Source organism: Electrona antarctica, assembly GCF_951216825.1.
Source record: "Electrona antarctica genome assembly, chromosome: 14".
NCBI classification, from domain to species: domain Eukaryota; kingdom Metazoa; phylum Chordata; class Actinopteri; order Myctophiformes; family Myctophidae; genus Electrona; species Electrona antarctica.
In genome coordinates, this window is record NC_136795.1 from 37,508,236 (window position 1) to 37,527,614 (window position 19,379).

General features: G+C 41.4%; 1 protein-coding gene across 1 annotated transcript; it reads right to left on the reverse strand.

Moving 5' to 3' along the window:
- Nucleotides 1–14,326: 14,326 nt before the first annotated feature.
- Nucleotides 14,327–19,176, reverse strand: LOC306937176 (uncharacterized protein; the record flags this gene model as incomplete). The annotated part of the gene is made up of 5 exons (XM_079520840.1): nucleotides 14,327–15,803; nucleotides 16,673–16,792; nucleotides 16,906–17,505; nucleotides 17,927–17,999; nucleotides 19,137–19,176. The coding sequence occupies 5 exons, from the start codon at nucleotides 19,174–19,176 to the stop codon at nucleotides 14,936–14,938; spliced, it is 1,701 nt and encodes a 566-aa protein (XP_079376966.1). The 3' UTR covers nucleotides 14,327–14,935.
- Between the last annotated feature and the right edge of the window lie 203 nt (nucleotides 19,177–19,379).

Sequence of the window (19,379 nt, forward strand, 5' to 3'; positions counted from 1 at the left end):
GTTTATAGAGTCTGTCTTTCAATCAAGTAGCTGATGCCAATTGCCAATGGAGGATGGAAGAACCACAAACAAAAATAGTTACCTTATGTCAGTGAGAATTTTGATATGATTAAGCATATCCAGTATGTCAACGTCAGACAAATCCGCAGGCAGTTGGATCACAATTGTTGTACTGTTCATCTTTCCAAATTCTCTGACAGCACTATGAATGAGAAGATCATCATTAATTTCTGAACATTTGTCCTTGTGCACAAACAGTTTTGCAATGAATGATGAATATGTTTTAGTTTGATTATGATGAGTTCTAAATTTACCTTTTGTCCATTATATCACAGATGTCCTGGGTAATACATATGTATTTGTCCAGGTACACCGAATGCACTTCCACATTATGAAGGCTGGGAGAGAAGAAGCTACCAGCTTCTCTCTTAAACTGCAGGAGGAGTGGGCAGATCTGGATTGCAGCAGTGATGACAGACTGAACACTCTTAAAGCTTGTGTCCACAAACACATGCAGAGAGGTGACCGCCAGGGTTTCCACAGCATCCGCAAACCTGTTCAGCTTCTCCAAGCCTTCTATAGTGTCCTTGAGAACCACATCAAGCTCCTTCTCCAGCTCCTCACGTCTTCTATCCTTCTTCAGGGTCATCTTGTTCTTCAAATATTCTCCCAACGCCTTGCCTCTATCCTTGGATTTGGTGACATGGTCAAAGCTTAGATCAATTCTATCTGCCCTCTCTTTGATGTCCTTCATCATGGTTTTCTCTTCTGTCCTCTTGCACTTCCATTTTGAAAGAGACAGACAGAATTCTCTCACTGTGGCAATGTGATCGAGGGTGTCGGAGGTGTACTGGCACAAAGACTCCTGCAGTTCCTCTCTGTAACATCCAATGACAATATGACATTTTCTTTATTAAATCATTTTGACAGGGCATAGGAAGTGGGAAAATTACATTTTAAAACTCATACCATGTCTAAGCACACTTAACTATGCTACGGGCCTGGCACATCATTTTGTTGACAAACAAATCCTACATGAAGAACTTACAATTTACTTTTTTACCCCCCTAGCGGTGGGGTGCCACAGAAGGCTGTGTCATCTGACAGCTAACTGTCTGACAGCTAACTGTCGTCCGTCCGTGTGTACATCTGTGGACAGCTAATCTCTGGCACCGTTGACTTGTTTGTTCTCATTTATTAATTACAAAATCCCTGCAATATCTATTTAGGTCCACCGTAATGCAACATGAATGATATAGCACGTACACATTTGGGTTTACGCTGGAGTTGAAGTTGGTGTTTGTCACTCATACAGTTAGCAGTAGCGAATTGTACTTCAAGAGCCAGACAGTGTTAATAACAATGCAATAATTATATTATAAAATACAATAGAAATATTCAATAGCAGTAATAAAAAAGGAGTAAAAGCCATACAAATATGCAAATATTCAATTGGGCAGTCTGCAGTAGCCTATAATACGTGTAGCGTATACTGAATTGGCTGACTGTATATTCAACTTCCAACTATCTTGTACAGTCTATAACTGTAGGCTACTAGCACAGCTACTGCTGTGACACTGGTGGCAGTAAAATAAACAGCTGAGCCCACAGAATGGTATGGTATCCATATTCACCACCATTAGTTTACATGGTTGTTTGATTGGAGGTTGGAATATTTTGGGGGCAAATGCTGCCTAAATCAAAATCTTTTCAAGACAGGGACAGAATAGCTTATAGGCCTATCTATACTCACTGCACTGCATCCTGTCATACTATACAGTAGTAGCCTAGCTCTGGTCCATAGCATTGAAGGAGTTCTCCTTATTATATTCTCTCTCTGGATAACCGTTACACTGAATGTTAGCTTGCCCTGAAGACTTACCGTTGCAGAGATTGTTTGCTTTTCTTGTCTCCATGTTGTTCGCATTTATCAGATACCGTACCCATTTCGTCAGTAGAGTGGATACATTTGAACAACAATATTTTAGTTTGAATGATAAATCTATTGCAGACTCAGAGATCAGAACCCAGGTTAATGCTGGAAGCTTTCTTTGAGCACCAAGGATACCGTCAGTCCTTTAATACCCCTTCCTTCACAGGTGTCAGCAGCAGTCGTCTGCAGTCGTCTCTTTAGACGAGAATGGTGTTCATATAAAACGGGAAAATAAAGTATCGTTTGCTGGGGTCCGTTTAGACGAGAAGGGTGTTTTCAGAAGGTGAAAACGCAACAAAGTGAAACCACCTCCCAGAGTGGAAATCTTTGAGAACGCCGTTTTACCCCTTCTCTGTGTAAACCATAGAGGTGTAAACAGGCAAAACGGTGAATCCGCAAAACTTATGACATCATGGCTCACGTTGGCTCGCAGCGCTAGCTGGGCAGATAACATGCAAATTACAGGTGAATCGTTCACTTGCGGATACAAGCACCAAAATTGGTACACATACTCCTTAGGGACTGCTCTTTTGATAAAACCATTGTGCCAAATAAAATTTCAATATGGCGGCCATTTTTCAAGATGGCCGCCATTGAATATACAGTAATATTGCATTTCGCAATAAATTCCCATAGACTTGTCCTATTTCAATGATCTTGGTGTCAAATCATACATTGTTCACTATGTAGAATCCACATTTGGACCCATGGACTTACTCACTGGCTAGTGTATAACTTAATATTGTTAGAGGTTTAGTGTGTGTATGTGTGTGTGTGGTGGTAGGGGGGGGTTGGGGGGTCAATGTAGTATGTACCAATGTAGTATGTCAACATACAGCCTGTGAAACTCAGCATGGGGTTCAGTATCAGCTGAGTAATTTGTTTGGTGTAGCTAAATAATGACTTCAGTGTCCCAAATGTTGTCTAATAAGCCCTGCATCTTTTAGCTATTACATGTAGTGTACCATGTATGATGTTCAGTTAGACAACCGTGCCTGAATTGACAGGGTACCAGCACGGGAGAGCCGAGCCAATGGTAAGGGGGCTATACATGACTTATTCATGGTCTTACCAACATGGTGTACAGATCGCACAGGACTTAAATGATACTGGATGAACGATCGGGCTAGGTGTAGATCAGATATTTTATTGTCGAACCTAGTCATATCCCATACCTTATTGTGCATGATGGCGGTAAAAGGATAATCCCTCTGCCTTGATTCACTGAATACAGATAATGGTCATACTGTGATACCTTGATTACCATTCACCAAGATTGCAAATATAGATCCAGGACCGTCTAAATTCAAGACTGACTGGAGCAAGTGTTGTCTTTGCAAATAGAAGAATAGTAAAGAGCTCTCATCACCACATGCAAGACAATCACAACATGATGGCTACACTATGATTGCAACTAATATTCCCCTCTTTCACACAATGAATGAGATGCATATTAATACAATGTATCCAGACAGACTTGATGATGGTGGTGGCATTGAAGAAAATCTGAGGAGGAACAAGGCGCAATATCACAAAAGTTGTTGCATTACGAAACTGGAGTGAGAATCACAAAACTAAAAGCAGAGTGCACTCAGCCAGTGGAATGCAGCTGGGTGTTGATGCATCTGCTGTCAACTCCACAAGACTGAAGGAAAAACTGCTGTCAGAAATACCTGAGTTGGAGGCTCACAAGCAGGTAAGCCTAGGGATGTTCTTTTGGCTTTCCTTGGCTTGTCAGAAGCCTCTGACTCTTATAGTGAAGCTATTGTCCTTAGCAAAGCAGCTAACATCTTGTGAAGACATATATGCTGGACCACAAGTCCCTCCAAATCAAGTATTTCTTACAGCAGTTTTTCATTCAGTCTTGTGGAGTTGACAGCAGGTGCATCAACACCCAGCTGTTCCAGGCACTGGGCGTACAGGTGAACTATGTCTGCAAGTCGGAGGACTGAAGGACCCTCACCAGATCTGATGGTCTCCACTAGATATGTGACTAGCTCTGAGAATTCCTGTAGATGGGCAACTGGGCATCCTCTTCGGTTGAATGTTCCTCTTCCAGTCTCTTTGTGGTTGTGAGGTACGACCTCTCTCTATTGTACAGGTCTGCCAAGCATGCAGCATGGTATTGGTACAATCCTTTCTATATTAATATGTTAGATTCATGTTAATGTTTCAGACATTTAACCATTTAAACCCTCAAAACTTGACATTCAGCTCTGTAGTCTTGGGTCTTCTCTTTTTTTTCCTTGACACCTTGACACCAAACCTCCTTGCCGAAAATAGGCAACATGCTCACAACATGTCGCAGCGTGAAGCGTTGAGAGCTTGTAGATTGGCTATATTTTTGGCAAATGTTCCCTCCCAGAATAGGGATGCTATAGGGTTCAAGAGGTTAATGGTATTAAAAACATTGTTTATATATATATTATCATAAAAATCGTAGTGTGTTGCCAATTACGGCCCCAGACACATTGAGAACCACTTTCCGTCCTAAGCCACACAAACACATACACTTTAATTAACTTTGATGCTTCCTCGAACATCATTCATTCTTCCTGGCAAGAGACTGAAAATATGTTTCCTCATACCACAAATACACCAAGTGAAGATTCCCATGACTTCACCATTGTGAAACCTCCACCATTGTTACATTCCATTATAGTTTTGCGTTTCTTCCGTATACCAACAACTCAATGTGGCTTATAATGATGGCACAAGGATGTCACGATGCAGCAGTACAAGCCAATACAAATAAATAAATCAGTATCGGTGTACCCACCTGCTGTGTGTGTGTGTGTGTGTGTGTGTGTGTGTGTGTGTGTGTGTGTGTGTGTGTGTGTGTGTGTGTGTGTGTGTGTGTGTGTGTGTGTGTGTGTGCGTGTGCATGCGTGTGCGCGTGCGTTGCATGTCTTTCCGACCCAGCAAGACGAGCAGGGTTTCAACAACATCACTTCATCATCCTACAATGAGAGCATGGATATTTCAATTACCTAAAACAATGAATGAGACTTATCTCTGCCAGTCTCTTTTCCAACAAAGATAAAGATAAAGAAAACTTTATTGTCCATTAAATTGACATAAAACATAAAATGCATCAACACCCAGCTGTTCCAGGCACTGGGCGTACAGGTGAACTATGTCTGCAAGTCGGAGGACTGAAGGACCCTCACCAGATCTGATGGTCTCCACTAGATATGTGACTAGCTCTGAGAATTCCTGTAGATGGGCAACTGGGCATCCTCTTCGGTTGAATGTTCCTCTTCCAGTCTCTTTGTGGTTGTGAGGTACGACCTCACAACCATTGGGCACATTCATTAACTCTCTTATTGAGATTCATCGTCATAGCTTTCTTGTGAGTTCAGATTATGCGTCACATCTGAAACATCTTTTGCTTTTAATGCTGGTTCTACTCCACTTGGTCTGGCATTCCACTGGGTGATCACTCTCTGCTTTTCGTTTTGTGGTTCTCACTCTCTCCAGTTTCGTGTTGTTGAACATAATGCGACAACCTTCGTGATATTGCGCCTTGTTCCTCCTCAGAGTTTATTCAATGTCACCACCAGGGGAATATTAGTTGTTGTTGTGATTGTCTTGCATGTGGTGATGAGAGCTCATACTATTCTTCTCTTTGCAAAGACAACACTTGCTCCAGTCAGTCTTGAATTTAGGCGGTCCTGGGTCCATATTAGACATCTTGGTGAATGGTAATCAAGGTATCACAGTATGACCATTATCTGTATTCAGTGAAGAGGGATTATCCTTTTACCGCCATCATGCACAATAAGGTATGGGATACGACTAGGTTCGACAATAACATATACACCTAGCCCATCCAGTATAATTTAAGTCCTGTGCGATCTGTACACCATGTTGGTAAGACCATGAATAAGTCATGTATAGCCCCCTTACCATTGGCTCGGCTCTCCCGTGCTGGTACCCTGTCAATTCAGGCACGGTTGTCTAACTGAACATCATACATGGTACACTACATGTAATCTAGCTAAAAGATGCAGGGCTTATTAGACAACATTTGGGACACTGAAGTCATTATTTAGCTACACCCAACAAATTACTCAGCTGATACTGAACCCCATGCTGAGTTTCACAGGAGCGGTGCCACCAGTGTGCCCTGGCTGTACGTTGACACCCCCCCCCCCCCCCCACACACACACACACACACACACTAAACCTCCAACAATATTAAGTTATACACTACCATCCATTTTACCTGAGTCATACATAACACAAACCTCTAATTTAGCAGAATATTAGGCTTCCGGGACTGATATATTGTACAAGGAAGCCAGTGAGTAAGTCCATGGGTCCGAATTTGGATTCTACATAGTGAACAATGTATGATTTGACACCAAGACCATTCAAATAGCACAAGTCTATGGGATTTTATTGCGAAATGCAATATTACTGTATTTTCAATGGTGGGCATTGGTGGCCATCTTGAAAAATGGGCGCCATATTGAAATTTTATTTGGCACAATGGTTTTATCAAAAGAGCAATCCCTAAGGAGTATGTGTACCAATTTTGGTGCTTGTATCCGCAAGTGAACGATTATTTCCGCTATCTGCCTCGCTAATATATTATTACATGCAGAGCCATATAATTATGATATGATGGAGTTCCTGAACAAGCCTCCCTCCTCGCCTACAAAGCGCTGCTCATCAGCGATGGTGAACGTAAAACCATGATGTAAATAAAATGCCTTAATTGTGATAGGTGGCAGCCGCGGCAGCAGCGTTTATGTAGCCTAATGTATTATAAAATATATAACCATCCCGTGGTGCGCTCTGCCTGCATGCTCTGGGCTGTCTCATCTGTCAGCCTGTCTGTCACCCGATGCGTTATAGAAAGCAGACAGCGAGCGACGGCCACAACCACGTTGTGTTCTGATTTGTTATAGATTTATAATGTTCTATTATTTTCTATACTAACTATTCTCAAACACATTTCCCAATGGAAATGGAGAAATATACGGTATTGTTTACTGTCGTGTCTCTTTAGTTTCTAGAGAGACTAAATGGTCACAGATCAATATTATTAAAATTATTTTTAACATCCAATATTCAGCTATAATGTAACATTAATGTTGAATAGCAAAATAAAACCCCGATAGGGTTGCGTGAAGGGGGAGCTGGCTCTTCTTCTTCTTGTAGTTACGTGGGTGACTGGTCTATTTGCCCGTTACCGCCACCTAGCGATATTATAGCGTTTTCATAAAGTGTGCGTTCTCGTGTAATGGGTCAATAAAAAATGAGAACGCAACGGGACTTTGCCGTTTTATCTGTCCTCATGCATGTCACCTTTCAAAAATATAGTACGTCTTTAACACATGACCTATATACAGTATCTTACAGTTACAGTACCCTTTCAGATATAGGCCTACTCTCTTGGGAGATGAATGGTTGATAATGTAGATTGTTACTTGATTTACTATCATCCATTTTTGACAATAGCATAGCCATGCAACAGTATTGGAAACATCTGCTTATCCCAGAATGCTTGGTTTTTATTTCAAAACACCCATACAAAATGTTCATTATATTTGTCTCCACCAGGCCGAAGGCATGGGGAGAGAGTATGTTTTGCACTCTGTCCGTCCGTCCGTGTCCGTCCGTCCGTCCGTCCGTCCGTCCGTCCGTCCGTCTTTGAACAGCTAATCTCCGGCACCGTTAACCCGGTCGATGCCAAATTTTGCACACACACTCCCTGGATGCCAACGATGAACCTCTGCCCCAAAATTTCCAGAACGGCCTGTTATAGCGCCACCAGGAGGCCGCTTTGTGCAAAACAAGTTTTTGGACAGTACACCTACAGATTTTGTCCAAACATCACGCAAATTGGTACACAGTCTCTCTAGAGCCATTCAACGAAACTGGTCTTTCAGATTTCTCAGACTCCATCCTGATTGGCTAAGATTGGCTTCCAAAGTTTGCAGGAGTGCTCAGTTTCAAACAAAATGCTGCAAATCATGAACATATCGTGTGATTTCCGTGAAATTGTGCACGCACATTCCCACTAGGCCGAGGAAGAAATGCCACATGAACATTTTCAACTCAGTCACATGGTGGCGCTATAACTGGCCGAAAAGTGTTTTTACCTCTAACTGCACGGATCTGTGAATAACTTTGTATGCCAACTCCCTAGAGGCCAAGGAAAAACCTTTGCCTGGAATTTTTCACATCTGCTCTTTATAGCGCCACCAGGAGGCCGACATATGTAAAACACATTTTCTAATATTACTCCTTCAGATTTTATCCAAATTTCACGCAAATCGGTACACATGCTCTCCATAGTCATGTGATCAAGACGGGTTTGTTTGATTTCTCATAATCCACCCTCATTGGCTTCTAAACTTTTCAGGAATAGCCCGCTTTGTACCCGTTTTGTACAAATCGCCACAACTACTCAACGCAGCGTCCGATTGTGGTGAAACTGTGCATGCATATTCCCACTAGGCTTTGGAAGAAATGCCACTTGACCGTTTTCAAATCAGCCTCATGGTGGCGCTACAACAGGCCAAGCCACGACACACACACACACACACACACACACACACACACACACACACACACACACACACACACACGTTTATATTGCTCCTAAACATTTTGCCAAACATCACACACACACTCCTATCCTCCTGGTGGAGACCTGTGCCCAGAAGGGCACTTTTTCTAGTTTTCACTATTTCAGTGAGAAAAATATGTATTCAAATTCTTTAACCATTATTTATGAAGGTCTGTGCTTTGCTGTTTAAATAACCCAAACACAATATTTTTCCAGTCAGTCATGTTCTCTGAATGACAATAAAATACAATTACAATTTTAAATTGGTACATATTTACAAATAATGTAACAATATTTTGAAACAATATCAAATACTTTATGCTCAGATGACAAAATAATATGGTATTTTGGCAATTTAATCTTGTTCAATTACTGACTGCTTTCTACAGTATAATGCAATGCTCTTTCTTTCCTTTCCCTTTCTTCCCCACTGGATCAGAGAGTAGCCTAGGATCTGTTCTCTAAATATTTTTATCTCCTTTTTTTTTTGATAAAATGGCAGCTCAAGGTTAACTTTCTTCCCTGTTGATGTCAGCATGCCTTCATTCAGAGAGTCTTGGATTTTCTTCCATGAGTCTAGCTCTGAACGCCACAGTGAAGCTCTGACTCGGATGAACTGTGAGACTTCGCTCTGGCTGCCTTTAGCCAGACTCATGCTGTCTTTGCAGATGAACATGATGTCCATGCCAATGAAAAGGGCATTTAGAGCGATGAAACCAGCCCGAGCTGATTTGGAAAGGGCTAATGTCCCTTTGGCTGCTGCCTGGCCTATATCTGGAATGTCGGAGATTATATCGCCACTTCTCAGCATCTTCAGACCAGAGGCGCAATCAATTATAGAATCAATGCCTTTTCCAACAGTAGCAGTCTTTCTAATGATACTCCCTACACCCAGGACCATGTTCATTTTGTCCCTCCTTGCCAGTGTGGTGTTTGCTTTATTGGACACCTCTTCTAGATATTTCTGGATACTCTTCACATCTTCCATGAAATTGCGAAATGCCTCATTGGCTCTGTTCTGTTGTGTCTTATTTACAGTGATCTCTGTGCCTGTGGTGACTGCACTGTTGACTCCACTGGTAACAGCTAGCCCTAACCCAGTCAGGGTTAGAGCTAGGGACACTCCAGCTGTTACAGGGATCAGGGCCAGACCAACAATAGAGAGCATGCCTCCAACTAACCCCACTGAGCTACCTGTTACACTGGAGATCTGAGCACCCTTCTTCATCCTATCTAGCTGGACAGCACTTTCCTCCAGTTCAGTGAGAAACTGCAACATTCTGGGTTCACAGTGGCTGAAGTTTCTAATGAAGCCAGAGGGGGACTCATCATGGAACAAGAACCCAACTCTAAAGTGCTGATCCATCCTGAAAGAGAAAAAATAAAGCAGGTAAAGTAAAAACTCATCAATTTGAAATTGTATCTGCATTTATTTTCATATCAGTGTTTATTGTTTGCTGTTTAATCACATAGCCTTCCAGTGTCTGCTACATCTTGACTGGAGGACGGAAGCTCAGCTCCAAGCTCATCCAAGCTCAGCTTGGGTGAGTGTCTGTCCTCCAATCAAGTAGCTGAAGCCAATGGAGGATGGAAGAACCACAAACTGAGCTTGCCAAGCTGTGTTCACATTTTATGTTTTATCTAACCTGAATCTTGATTCAATAGTTACCTTATTTCAGTGAGAAGTTTGATATGATTAGTCATATCCATTATGTCAACGTCAGACAAATCCACAGGCAGTTGGACGACAGTTTTTGTACTGTTCATCTTTCCAAATTCTCTGACAGCGCTATGAATGAGAAGATCATCATTAATTTCTGAACATATGTCCTTGTTCTCAATCAGTTTTGCAATGAATGATGAATCTGTTTTAGTTTGATTATGATGAGTTCTCAATTTACCTTTTCTCCATTATATCACAGATGTCCTGGGTAACACATATGTATGTGTCCAGGTACACTGAATGCACTTCCACATTGTGAAGGCTGGGAGAGAAGAAGCTACCAGCTTCTCTCTTAACCTGCAGGAGGAGTGGGCAGACCTGGATTGCAGCAGTGATGACAGCCTGAACACTCTTAAAGCTTGTCCCCTCTGGCAACTGTAAAATCGGGTTCTTCTCCACAAACACATGCAGAGATGTGACCGCCAGGGTTTCCACAGCATTCACAAACCTGTTCAGCTTCTCCAAGCCTTCTATAGTGTTCTTGAGAACCACATCAAGCTCCTTCTCCAGTTCCTCACGTCTTCTATCCTTGTTCAGGGTCATCTTGTTCTTCAAGTATTCTCCCAACGCCTTGCCTCTATCCTTGGATTTGGTGACATGGTCAAAGCTTAGATCAATTCCATCTGCCCTCTCTTTGATGTCCTTCATCATGGTTTTCTCTTCTGTCCTCTTGCACTTCCATTTTGAAAGAGACAGACAGAATTCTCTCACTGTGGCAATGTGATCGAGGGTGTCGGAGGTGTACTGGCACAAAGACTCCTGCAGTTCCTCTCTGTAACATCCAATGACAATATGACATTTTCTTTATTAAATCATTTTGACAGGGCATAGGAAGTGGGAAAATGTCATACCATGTCTAAGCACACTTAACTATGCTATGGGCCTGGCACATCATTTTGTTGACAAACAAATCCTACATGAAGAACTTACTTTTTTACCCCCCTAGTGGTGGGGTGCCACAGAAGGCTGTGTCATCTGACAGCTAACTGTCTGACAGCTAACTGTCGTCCGTCCGTGTGTACATCTGTGGACAGCTAATCTCTGGCACCGTTGACTTGTTTGTTCTCATTTTCTAATTACAAAATTCCTGCAATATCTATTTAGGTCCACCGTAATGCAACATGAATGATATAGCGCGTACAAATTTGGGTTTATGCTGGAGTTGAAGTTGGTGTTTGTCACTCATACAGTTAGCAGTAGTGAATTGTACTTCAAGAGCCAGACAGTGTTAATAACAATGCAATAATTATATTATAAAATACAATAGAAATATTCAATAGCAGTAATAAAAAAGGAGTAAAAGCCATACAAATATGCAAATATTCAATTGGGCAGTCTGCAGTAGCCTATAATACGTGTACCGTATACTGAATTGACTGTATATTCAACTTACAGTAAAATAAACAGCTGAGCCCACAGAATGGTATGGTATCCATATTCACCACCATTATTTTACATTGTTGTTTGATTGGAGGTTGGAATATTTTGGTGGCAAAGATGTTGCTGCCTAAATCAAAATCTTTTCAAGACAGGGACAGAATAGCTTACTAGGCCTATCTATACTCACTGCACTGCATCCTGTCATACTATACAGTAGTAGCCTAGCTCTGGTCCATAGCATTATTATATTCTCTCTCTGGATAACCGCTAACTGAATGTTAGCTTGCCCTGAAGACCGTTGCAGAGATTGTTTTCTTTTCTTGTCTCCATGTTGTTCGCCTTTATCACATGTACCCATTTCATCAGTAGAGTGGATACATTTGAACAACAAGACTCAGAGATCAGAAGAACCCAGGTTAATGCTGGAAGCTTTCTTTTATAGCACCAAGGATACCGTCAGTCCTTTAATACCCCTTCCTTCAGCCTGTAAGGTCACAAGGTGCAATCCTATATCTCTTATCAGTCCTTCCTAAGGTTTCGTTTTCCTTTCTTCTCCTGTTGAACTCTTTATTTGCTTTGAACCCTTTCGATGTCCATTTCTTAACACATACTATAAAATAGCTCAAGGCTCTATTGCTGCAGTTAGATCTATCCATATATGGTTCTACCACATCTAACTGATATCAGCACTAGGTTGGCTCGGGCCAAATATAGGGATTGTCATACTAGACATGTCATATGTCATATAGCCCAACGTCCTAAGTCGGATATCCCCATATATGGGGACTAAATATCCAATGAGCAACTACTCAGATCCAACAACATGACTGGAAGCGAGAGTCTTCGTTACACATTCATATCTGTGTGGCAGCGGTGGCCGAACGGATTGCGGAGCGGACCGGAAGGTCGCCAGTTCGAATCAGCGGTCCGACACGTTAAAATTACCACCGCTGAAGTGCCCTTGAACAAGGCATTGAATCACTACGATGAAATGTTCTATGAGCAGGTCCTGGCTGGAAACAAGTTCTTGAGCTTAGCCCAGATACCCTGGGTAAATATAGTAATCATTTAATTTCATTTCATCTTAAATATAGCACAAAGCACCTTGCTCTTAGCTTTTACACTTTTACACAGAAATGCATGGAACCATTTGCTAATCATCTATTTGTCTAACGAGATTATGTGAACCATTGTTTACTAAAGCATTGCACTCAGAGACCCTTATTATTGTTAGCCATAGATTTGACTGTTTCTTCCCAAAATATCGTAGTGCTGAACAAAAAATATGGCAAGCTTAGCTTGAAAACGTATAAAACGTTGTATTTAACATCTTTAATCACATAATCCTTCAATGTCTTCATATAACTGACTGCTTGTCATGCTAACACTTAAACTGAAGAGGATAGGTGATCATCTAAAACTCCTGGGCAACAGTGCTTTTAACTGCAGTCTGATAACTATTACAAGTATAGTGTTCTTTAAGAGCTTCATAATCTTTCTTCAGGACATTGTCTCCTAAAAACATACATTTTTTTAAAGTTGGACTACAACAATCCTGAAATAGAATAGCAGGCCTTCAACACATGACCTATAAATCATTAGTAGGACATTATGAATCATGATTGAGCCTCAGCCTTCTACACTTCTGCTTTTCCTTTTTAAAGGTGGTGTAAATATATTCTTGTGATAGAATTTTGTGATAGTAATGATTGCTAATAGACTACAGTGTTTGTCAGGTCAGGATACCAATTTCATCCAATCAGGATTGGATTCTTTTGAACACGTAGCCAATAGCCATCTGCCTCAGATGGCTCCTCACTTTTGAGGAGAATTCTAGGAAATAATGTAAGCAATAATCATAAGCAATGACATTTATGGTGGGTGTGTGGTAATGGTAAATTATTTATTTATTTACCTACAGGTTAATTGTTACAGGGAAAGATTACATCAATCGACATTCTGGTACGTGTGCATTCCCACGCTTTTGTTCAAGGTTCAAGGTTGTGCTTTATTATTTGTTACATCTTGTGTACAGTACAGGTACATAAGAGTACAACTTTTTTTTGTTTGGCTTCCTTCAGACAATGCAGCAGCAAATATATAATATAACAGCAAACAGCAAACACAGCAGACAAAGCGATAGAATATAAGAGTGCAAAAAAGAGTATCAGTAATACAGTTGGAGGCCATCGATATTGTCCTTTTCTTTTTGCTGAGGTTTGCGTGATCTGCGCAAAAGGACAGTTAACCCATTTTGGGCGGGAACCCCTTTTGGTGTTTTAAACATTATGTTATAATTTAGCTATTGAAAAATAGCAGATCTACAAGCTCATAGCGCGCCACCGAGTGGCGCGCTACGAGCTTGTAGGTCTGCTATTTTTGAAAAATCGTGAAAATATTTATTTCAGAAAACTGGAGGATTTAGAAGGATTTTTTAGGTCATTTTTGAGGTCAGGCCTAAATGGGTCAAATAATAAGGGACAATATCGGTGGCACCCAACTGTACATGTGCATGTTTTCCTTGTAGCAAAGTTAGGTGAACTTCACAGTAGGCTACTGAGTCAGATTTACAGTATGACAAGGAATAACATTGGGTCCCATGGCCTAAGATACACAGAGATGGTGCATGCTAAACAAGGAATAGCATTGGGTCCCATGGCCTAAGATACACAGAGATGGTGCATGCTAAACAAGGAATAGCATTGGGTCCCATGGCCTAAGATACACAGAGATGGTGCTAAACAAGGAATAGCATTGGGTCCCATGGCCTAAGATACACAGAGATGGTGCTAAACGGGAAAAAAACAAAAAACATGCTGGCAAAATTCATGTTCACAAAATGTAAATTTAATTTATACATATTTCTTCAAATGGCAGTTTATAGTTAGGCCTATACAAGATTAAGATTACATGACAAGTTGACAACATAATATTATGATAGTTTGATCACTAGTGTACTTTTTCAGTATTTGTGCAAATATTCTACGTGAGGAGTCTAAATCGGAGTTTAGAATAAGAAGAAGTGCTCAGACTCAGATCATTGTTGCTGTACTTTTTGCCAAATAACTGACTGTTTGCTATTGTTTAATTAGCTCGGGCCATGCAGCTAGTATAAGCCAGAAATGTCTGTCTGTCTGTCTGTCTCTCTGTCTGTCTGTCTGTCTGTCTGTCTGTCTGTCTGTCTGTCTGTCTGTCTGTCTGCCTGCCTGCCTGCCTGCCTGCCTGCCTGCCTGCCTGCCTGCCTGCCTGTCTGTCTGTCTGTCTGTCTGTCTGTCTGCCTGTCTGTCTGTCAGCTAGCCAGCCCAATCTGAAATGTTTAAATGCAATACGGCAGTTCAAGGATAATTTTATTCTTTGCTGATGTCAGCCTGCCATCACACAGAGAGTCATGGATCTTCTTCCATGAGTCCAGCTCTGAACGCCACAGTGAAGCTCTGGCTCGGATGAACTGTGAGATTTCACTCTTGCTGCCTTTTGCCAGATTCATGCCGTCTTTGTAGAGCAACATGATGTCAAGGGCAATGAAAAAGACATTGATGCCGATGAAACCAACTTGAGTTGTACTTGAAGTGAGGTCAAGAAATGCTGGAAATGGGTTAGCTGTAAATTCTGAGGCCACCCTTGGTCTCAGAGCAGAGGCGCCACCAACTACAAAATCAATGCTTTTTCCAATAGCTGTAGCAGTTGTTGTAGCTGTAATGATCTTCCCTAAAAGGACCCCATTCACCTGATCCTCTCCCAGTGTCGTGCTTGCTTTATTGGACACCATTGCTAGATACTGCTGGAGGCTCTCTACATCTTCCATGAATTTGTGAAATATCTTATTGGCTTTCTTTTTTCGTGCAGAATTTACTGCGACCTCTGTGCCGCCGGTGACTGCACTGGCGACCCCACTGGTAAATGAAATCCCAATCCCAGTCATTGCTACAGCCATGGACACTCCAAGCGATACAGGCAACAAGGCCAGACCAACAAGGGAGAGCATGCCTCCAACTAACCCCACTGAGCTACCTGTTACACTGGAGATCTGAGCACCCTTCTTCATCCTATCTAGCTTGACAGCACTTTCCTCCAGTTCAGTGAGAAACTGCAACATTCCTGTTTGGCGCTCGCTGAACTCACTGATGAAGCCAGAGGAGGAATCATCCTGGAACAAGAACGCAACTCTAAAGTGCTGGTCCTCCCTGTAGGAAAATGGGGGAAAAAGATTTAAAAGACAATCATGAGATTGAACTTGAAAGTTGAAACTATTGGCGGTGTGTTCACAAGGTGCTCTCCTAAAAACACTTCCACATTCCCAGAGATACCCCCACCCCAACTCTGCCTCCCCCCATCCTTCCTTTTTCTTTTTCTGAGGAAGCTGAGGGCAGCGCCGAAATATGGCTGCAGCTGTGTAGTTCTAATTGTTGTCTCTATCCCCCGTTACTGCAATGAATGTCACTGAAACAAATTCCAATCAACTCTGTTGACATGGCAATAAAGTATTGAATCTTGAATCTTGAATCTTGAGATGCAGAGATATGAACGGTGGCGCCTGTTTGCTGTTTAACCACTTAAACGCCATATTATACTTCAATGACCGGGATGTAATTTAGCAAAAGTTTGCCTATTATGACACTCCCAGAATATGGATGCAAGGGTTCATGTCGTTAATCTCTGCCCTAGCTTTCCAAGTTGGATATTTTCATATATTTGTCATAGGGAGTTTTTCATCATCAGTAATGTCAGCTAAAAATATCTACAAGCTCACAATGCATTTTTGCAAGTTTCAATTTACGTTTTAATGAAATGAAACATATGGATATATTATCCATATGACAACAGTCATGGACCATATTTAAAACCCATTTAGGACTGAGGCCGATTCTAAAAACGCCTCCTAAAGTTTTCGGGAAAATAATAATAAAATAACATATGTATTCAAAGATTACAAAAAGGTTATGTTGCTATATACTGTACATACATAGCAACAAGAACCCCAAAAGGGGTTCCCGTCCAGAAGGGTTAAAACACCAAAAGGGGTTCCCCTCCTGAATGGGTGAATAATATTTACCTGATATCAGCGAGCCATTTGATACGATCGAGCATATCAAGTATGTCAACTTCAGACAAATCTGCAGGTAGTTGGACCTTGACTTTTGTGTTCCTCATCTTCTGGAATTCTCTGATGGAGCTATGAATGAAAGACCTGCTCAGTTTTCGTACTGGCTTGTGCACAATTAATACATTTTGACAATGCAATGAAGAAGAAAACGTATCATTTGAAAAACAAATGCAGTATCATACCTTCTCTCCATTATATCACAGATGTCCTGGGTAATACATATGTATTTGTCCAGGTACACCGAATGCACTTCCACATTATGAAGGCTGGGAGAGAAGAAGCTACCAGCTTCTCTCTTAAACTGCAGGAGGAGTGGGCAGATCTGGATTGCAGCAGTGATGACAGCCTGAACACTCTTAAAGCTTGTCCCCTCTGGCAACTGTAAAACCTGGTTCTTCTCCACAAACACATGCAGAGAGGTGACCGCCAGGGTTTCCACAGCATCCACAAACTTGTTGAGCTTCCCTATGCCTTCTACAGTGTCCTTAAGAACCACATCAAGCTCCTTCTCCAGCTCCTCACGCTTTCTATCTGAGGTCTTCTTCAGGGTCGTCTTGGACTTCAAGTATTCTCCCAAGGCCTTGCCCCTCTCGTTGGACTTGATGACGTGGCCAATGGTCAGATGAATTCTATCTGCCCTCTCTTTGATGTCATTAAGCATGTCCTTCTCTGCTGTCCTGTCACTCTTCCATTCTAATAGTGACAGACAGAATGCTCTCACCGTGGCAATGTGACTGAGGGTGTCAGAGGCATACTGGCACAAAGTCTCCTGAAGTTCCACTCTGTAACATCAAATTACAATATGACAATTAATCACTGTGGAAACTGTACCTCTAGCACCACTATTAGGTCAACTTTACACTAGCACACATTTTAATCCCAAACAATATATCTCAAATACAATTGACTGGTTTGCCGTGAAATGCACCTTCATGTTCTCCATATGATGGCACCTATACTCAATTTGGTTCCCCAATGCCAAACTTTCCACTTGCACACATTGTATCTCTGCTAGGCCAGAAGGCTAGTAGTAGGCTGATATTAAGTTTTTGCGCCTCTCTGTGTAGGTATCCCCGTCAGTCCGGCTTCCGTCGTGTGCGTGTGCGTGCGTGCGTGCGTGCGTGCACGTTACGGCTAACACATATGACGTTGCACTTGAGGTTATTTTGTGATGTTAAAATGGATATCAGCTCGAAAACATACCGGATTTGTGGAGATGGCTTGGCCTTTTTATCCTCATGTTGTATCCTGTTGTCATGTCTATCCGTTCTATCAGCTGTATGGATACAATAAAATATGAGAATACATTTTTTGAAGATAGATAGAATACTTGTATTGGCAGTTTAAAATGACAAAAGTGACATCAATTTAGAAAACGCCAACATGGACTATAGTAGAAGCTTGTTTCAATTGTGGTCCACCTTGTGACATAAAACATAACACAAACATACTGTACAAACAGAAACAACCAATAAATAAATAAAAAATAATCCTTATAGGCTGGGAGCCATACATAAAGGACAAGAGGTACCTGAAGAAGAGATCAGATGACCTTCAGTGCCCAGTGGCAATATCTAGAATACTACAATATATAATTTTTTTAAAGATTTGTTTTGGGGCTTTTTTATGCCTTTAATTGATAGTGACAGTAGACAGACAGGAAAGGGGGAGAGACATGGGGAGTGACACGCTGCAAAGGCCGTCGGGCTCGGGAATCGAACCCGTGGAACGCCGTCTGGGCAGCCTAGGTGCCCACACTGCCCAGACGGTTGAGCTAACTGTCCAGGCCACTACAATATATTCTAAAACAATTAGATTACATCACTTCAGGTGCAGTATGCCGTATGCAAAGCAGTATGACCATGGCAGCAGTTCACCATCTTTCTCACTAATGCAAGTGTCCTAGACTCTTTTCCCTCATTGTTATCAAGCTGTGCAACGAGTTCTGATGAGCTCTATTAGCTCTGACATGTGACAGCATCTATAGAAATAGAAAGATGGGTGACACATTCATGGAAAAAACGACAACATAGAGTCTCTCTAAGTAAGGAGCCGGCCACCAGAACTGCTACAAATTCCTTTCTGGTATAAACAAAAATATGAAACACATTAAACAAAATATATCTCTATATCCATAACTTGCACCATAATCATATTATTTCATATTCATTTAATCTCTTTTATTTGCTCACCCTTCTTGACATATTGCAGTTCAATCTGTGTCACGTCACTGGGCTCAGCTTGTCTGAAAGGATCACAGACGTCCGGAAATTCAGTTACCAATTAAATATATTTCGACCTTTTTGAAAATCACATGTACTCCTTTACTCCCTGCAACAATCATGATACTGTATTTCATATCTTCTCTCGATTACTTTGTGATATTAAAATAAATGTAATCCTGAAAACGTACCGCTGCAGAGATTGGTCTTTGTCCTCATGTTGTATCCCATTGTTATATCTATCCATTGTATCAGCTGTGTGGATGAACTGAAGTCAAATTATAAAAATGAGAAATATTTTGAAGAGATACGATGACAGCTGAACACTGTATAAAATATACATTTTTCACTAGTAACATTTCAATACCCAACCATCCAAAACACTACAACCGTTTTACGAAAGAAAATAATGTCTGAGACGCGAACGTTTTTGA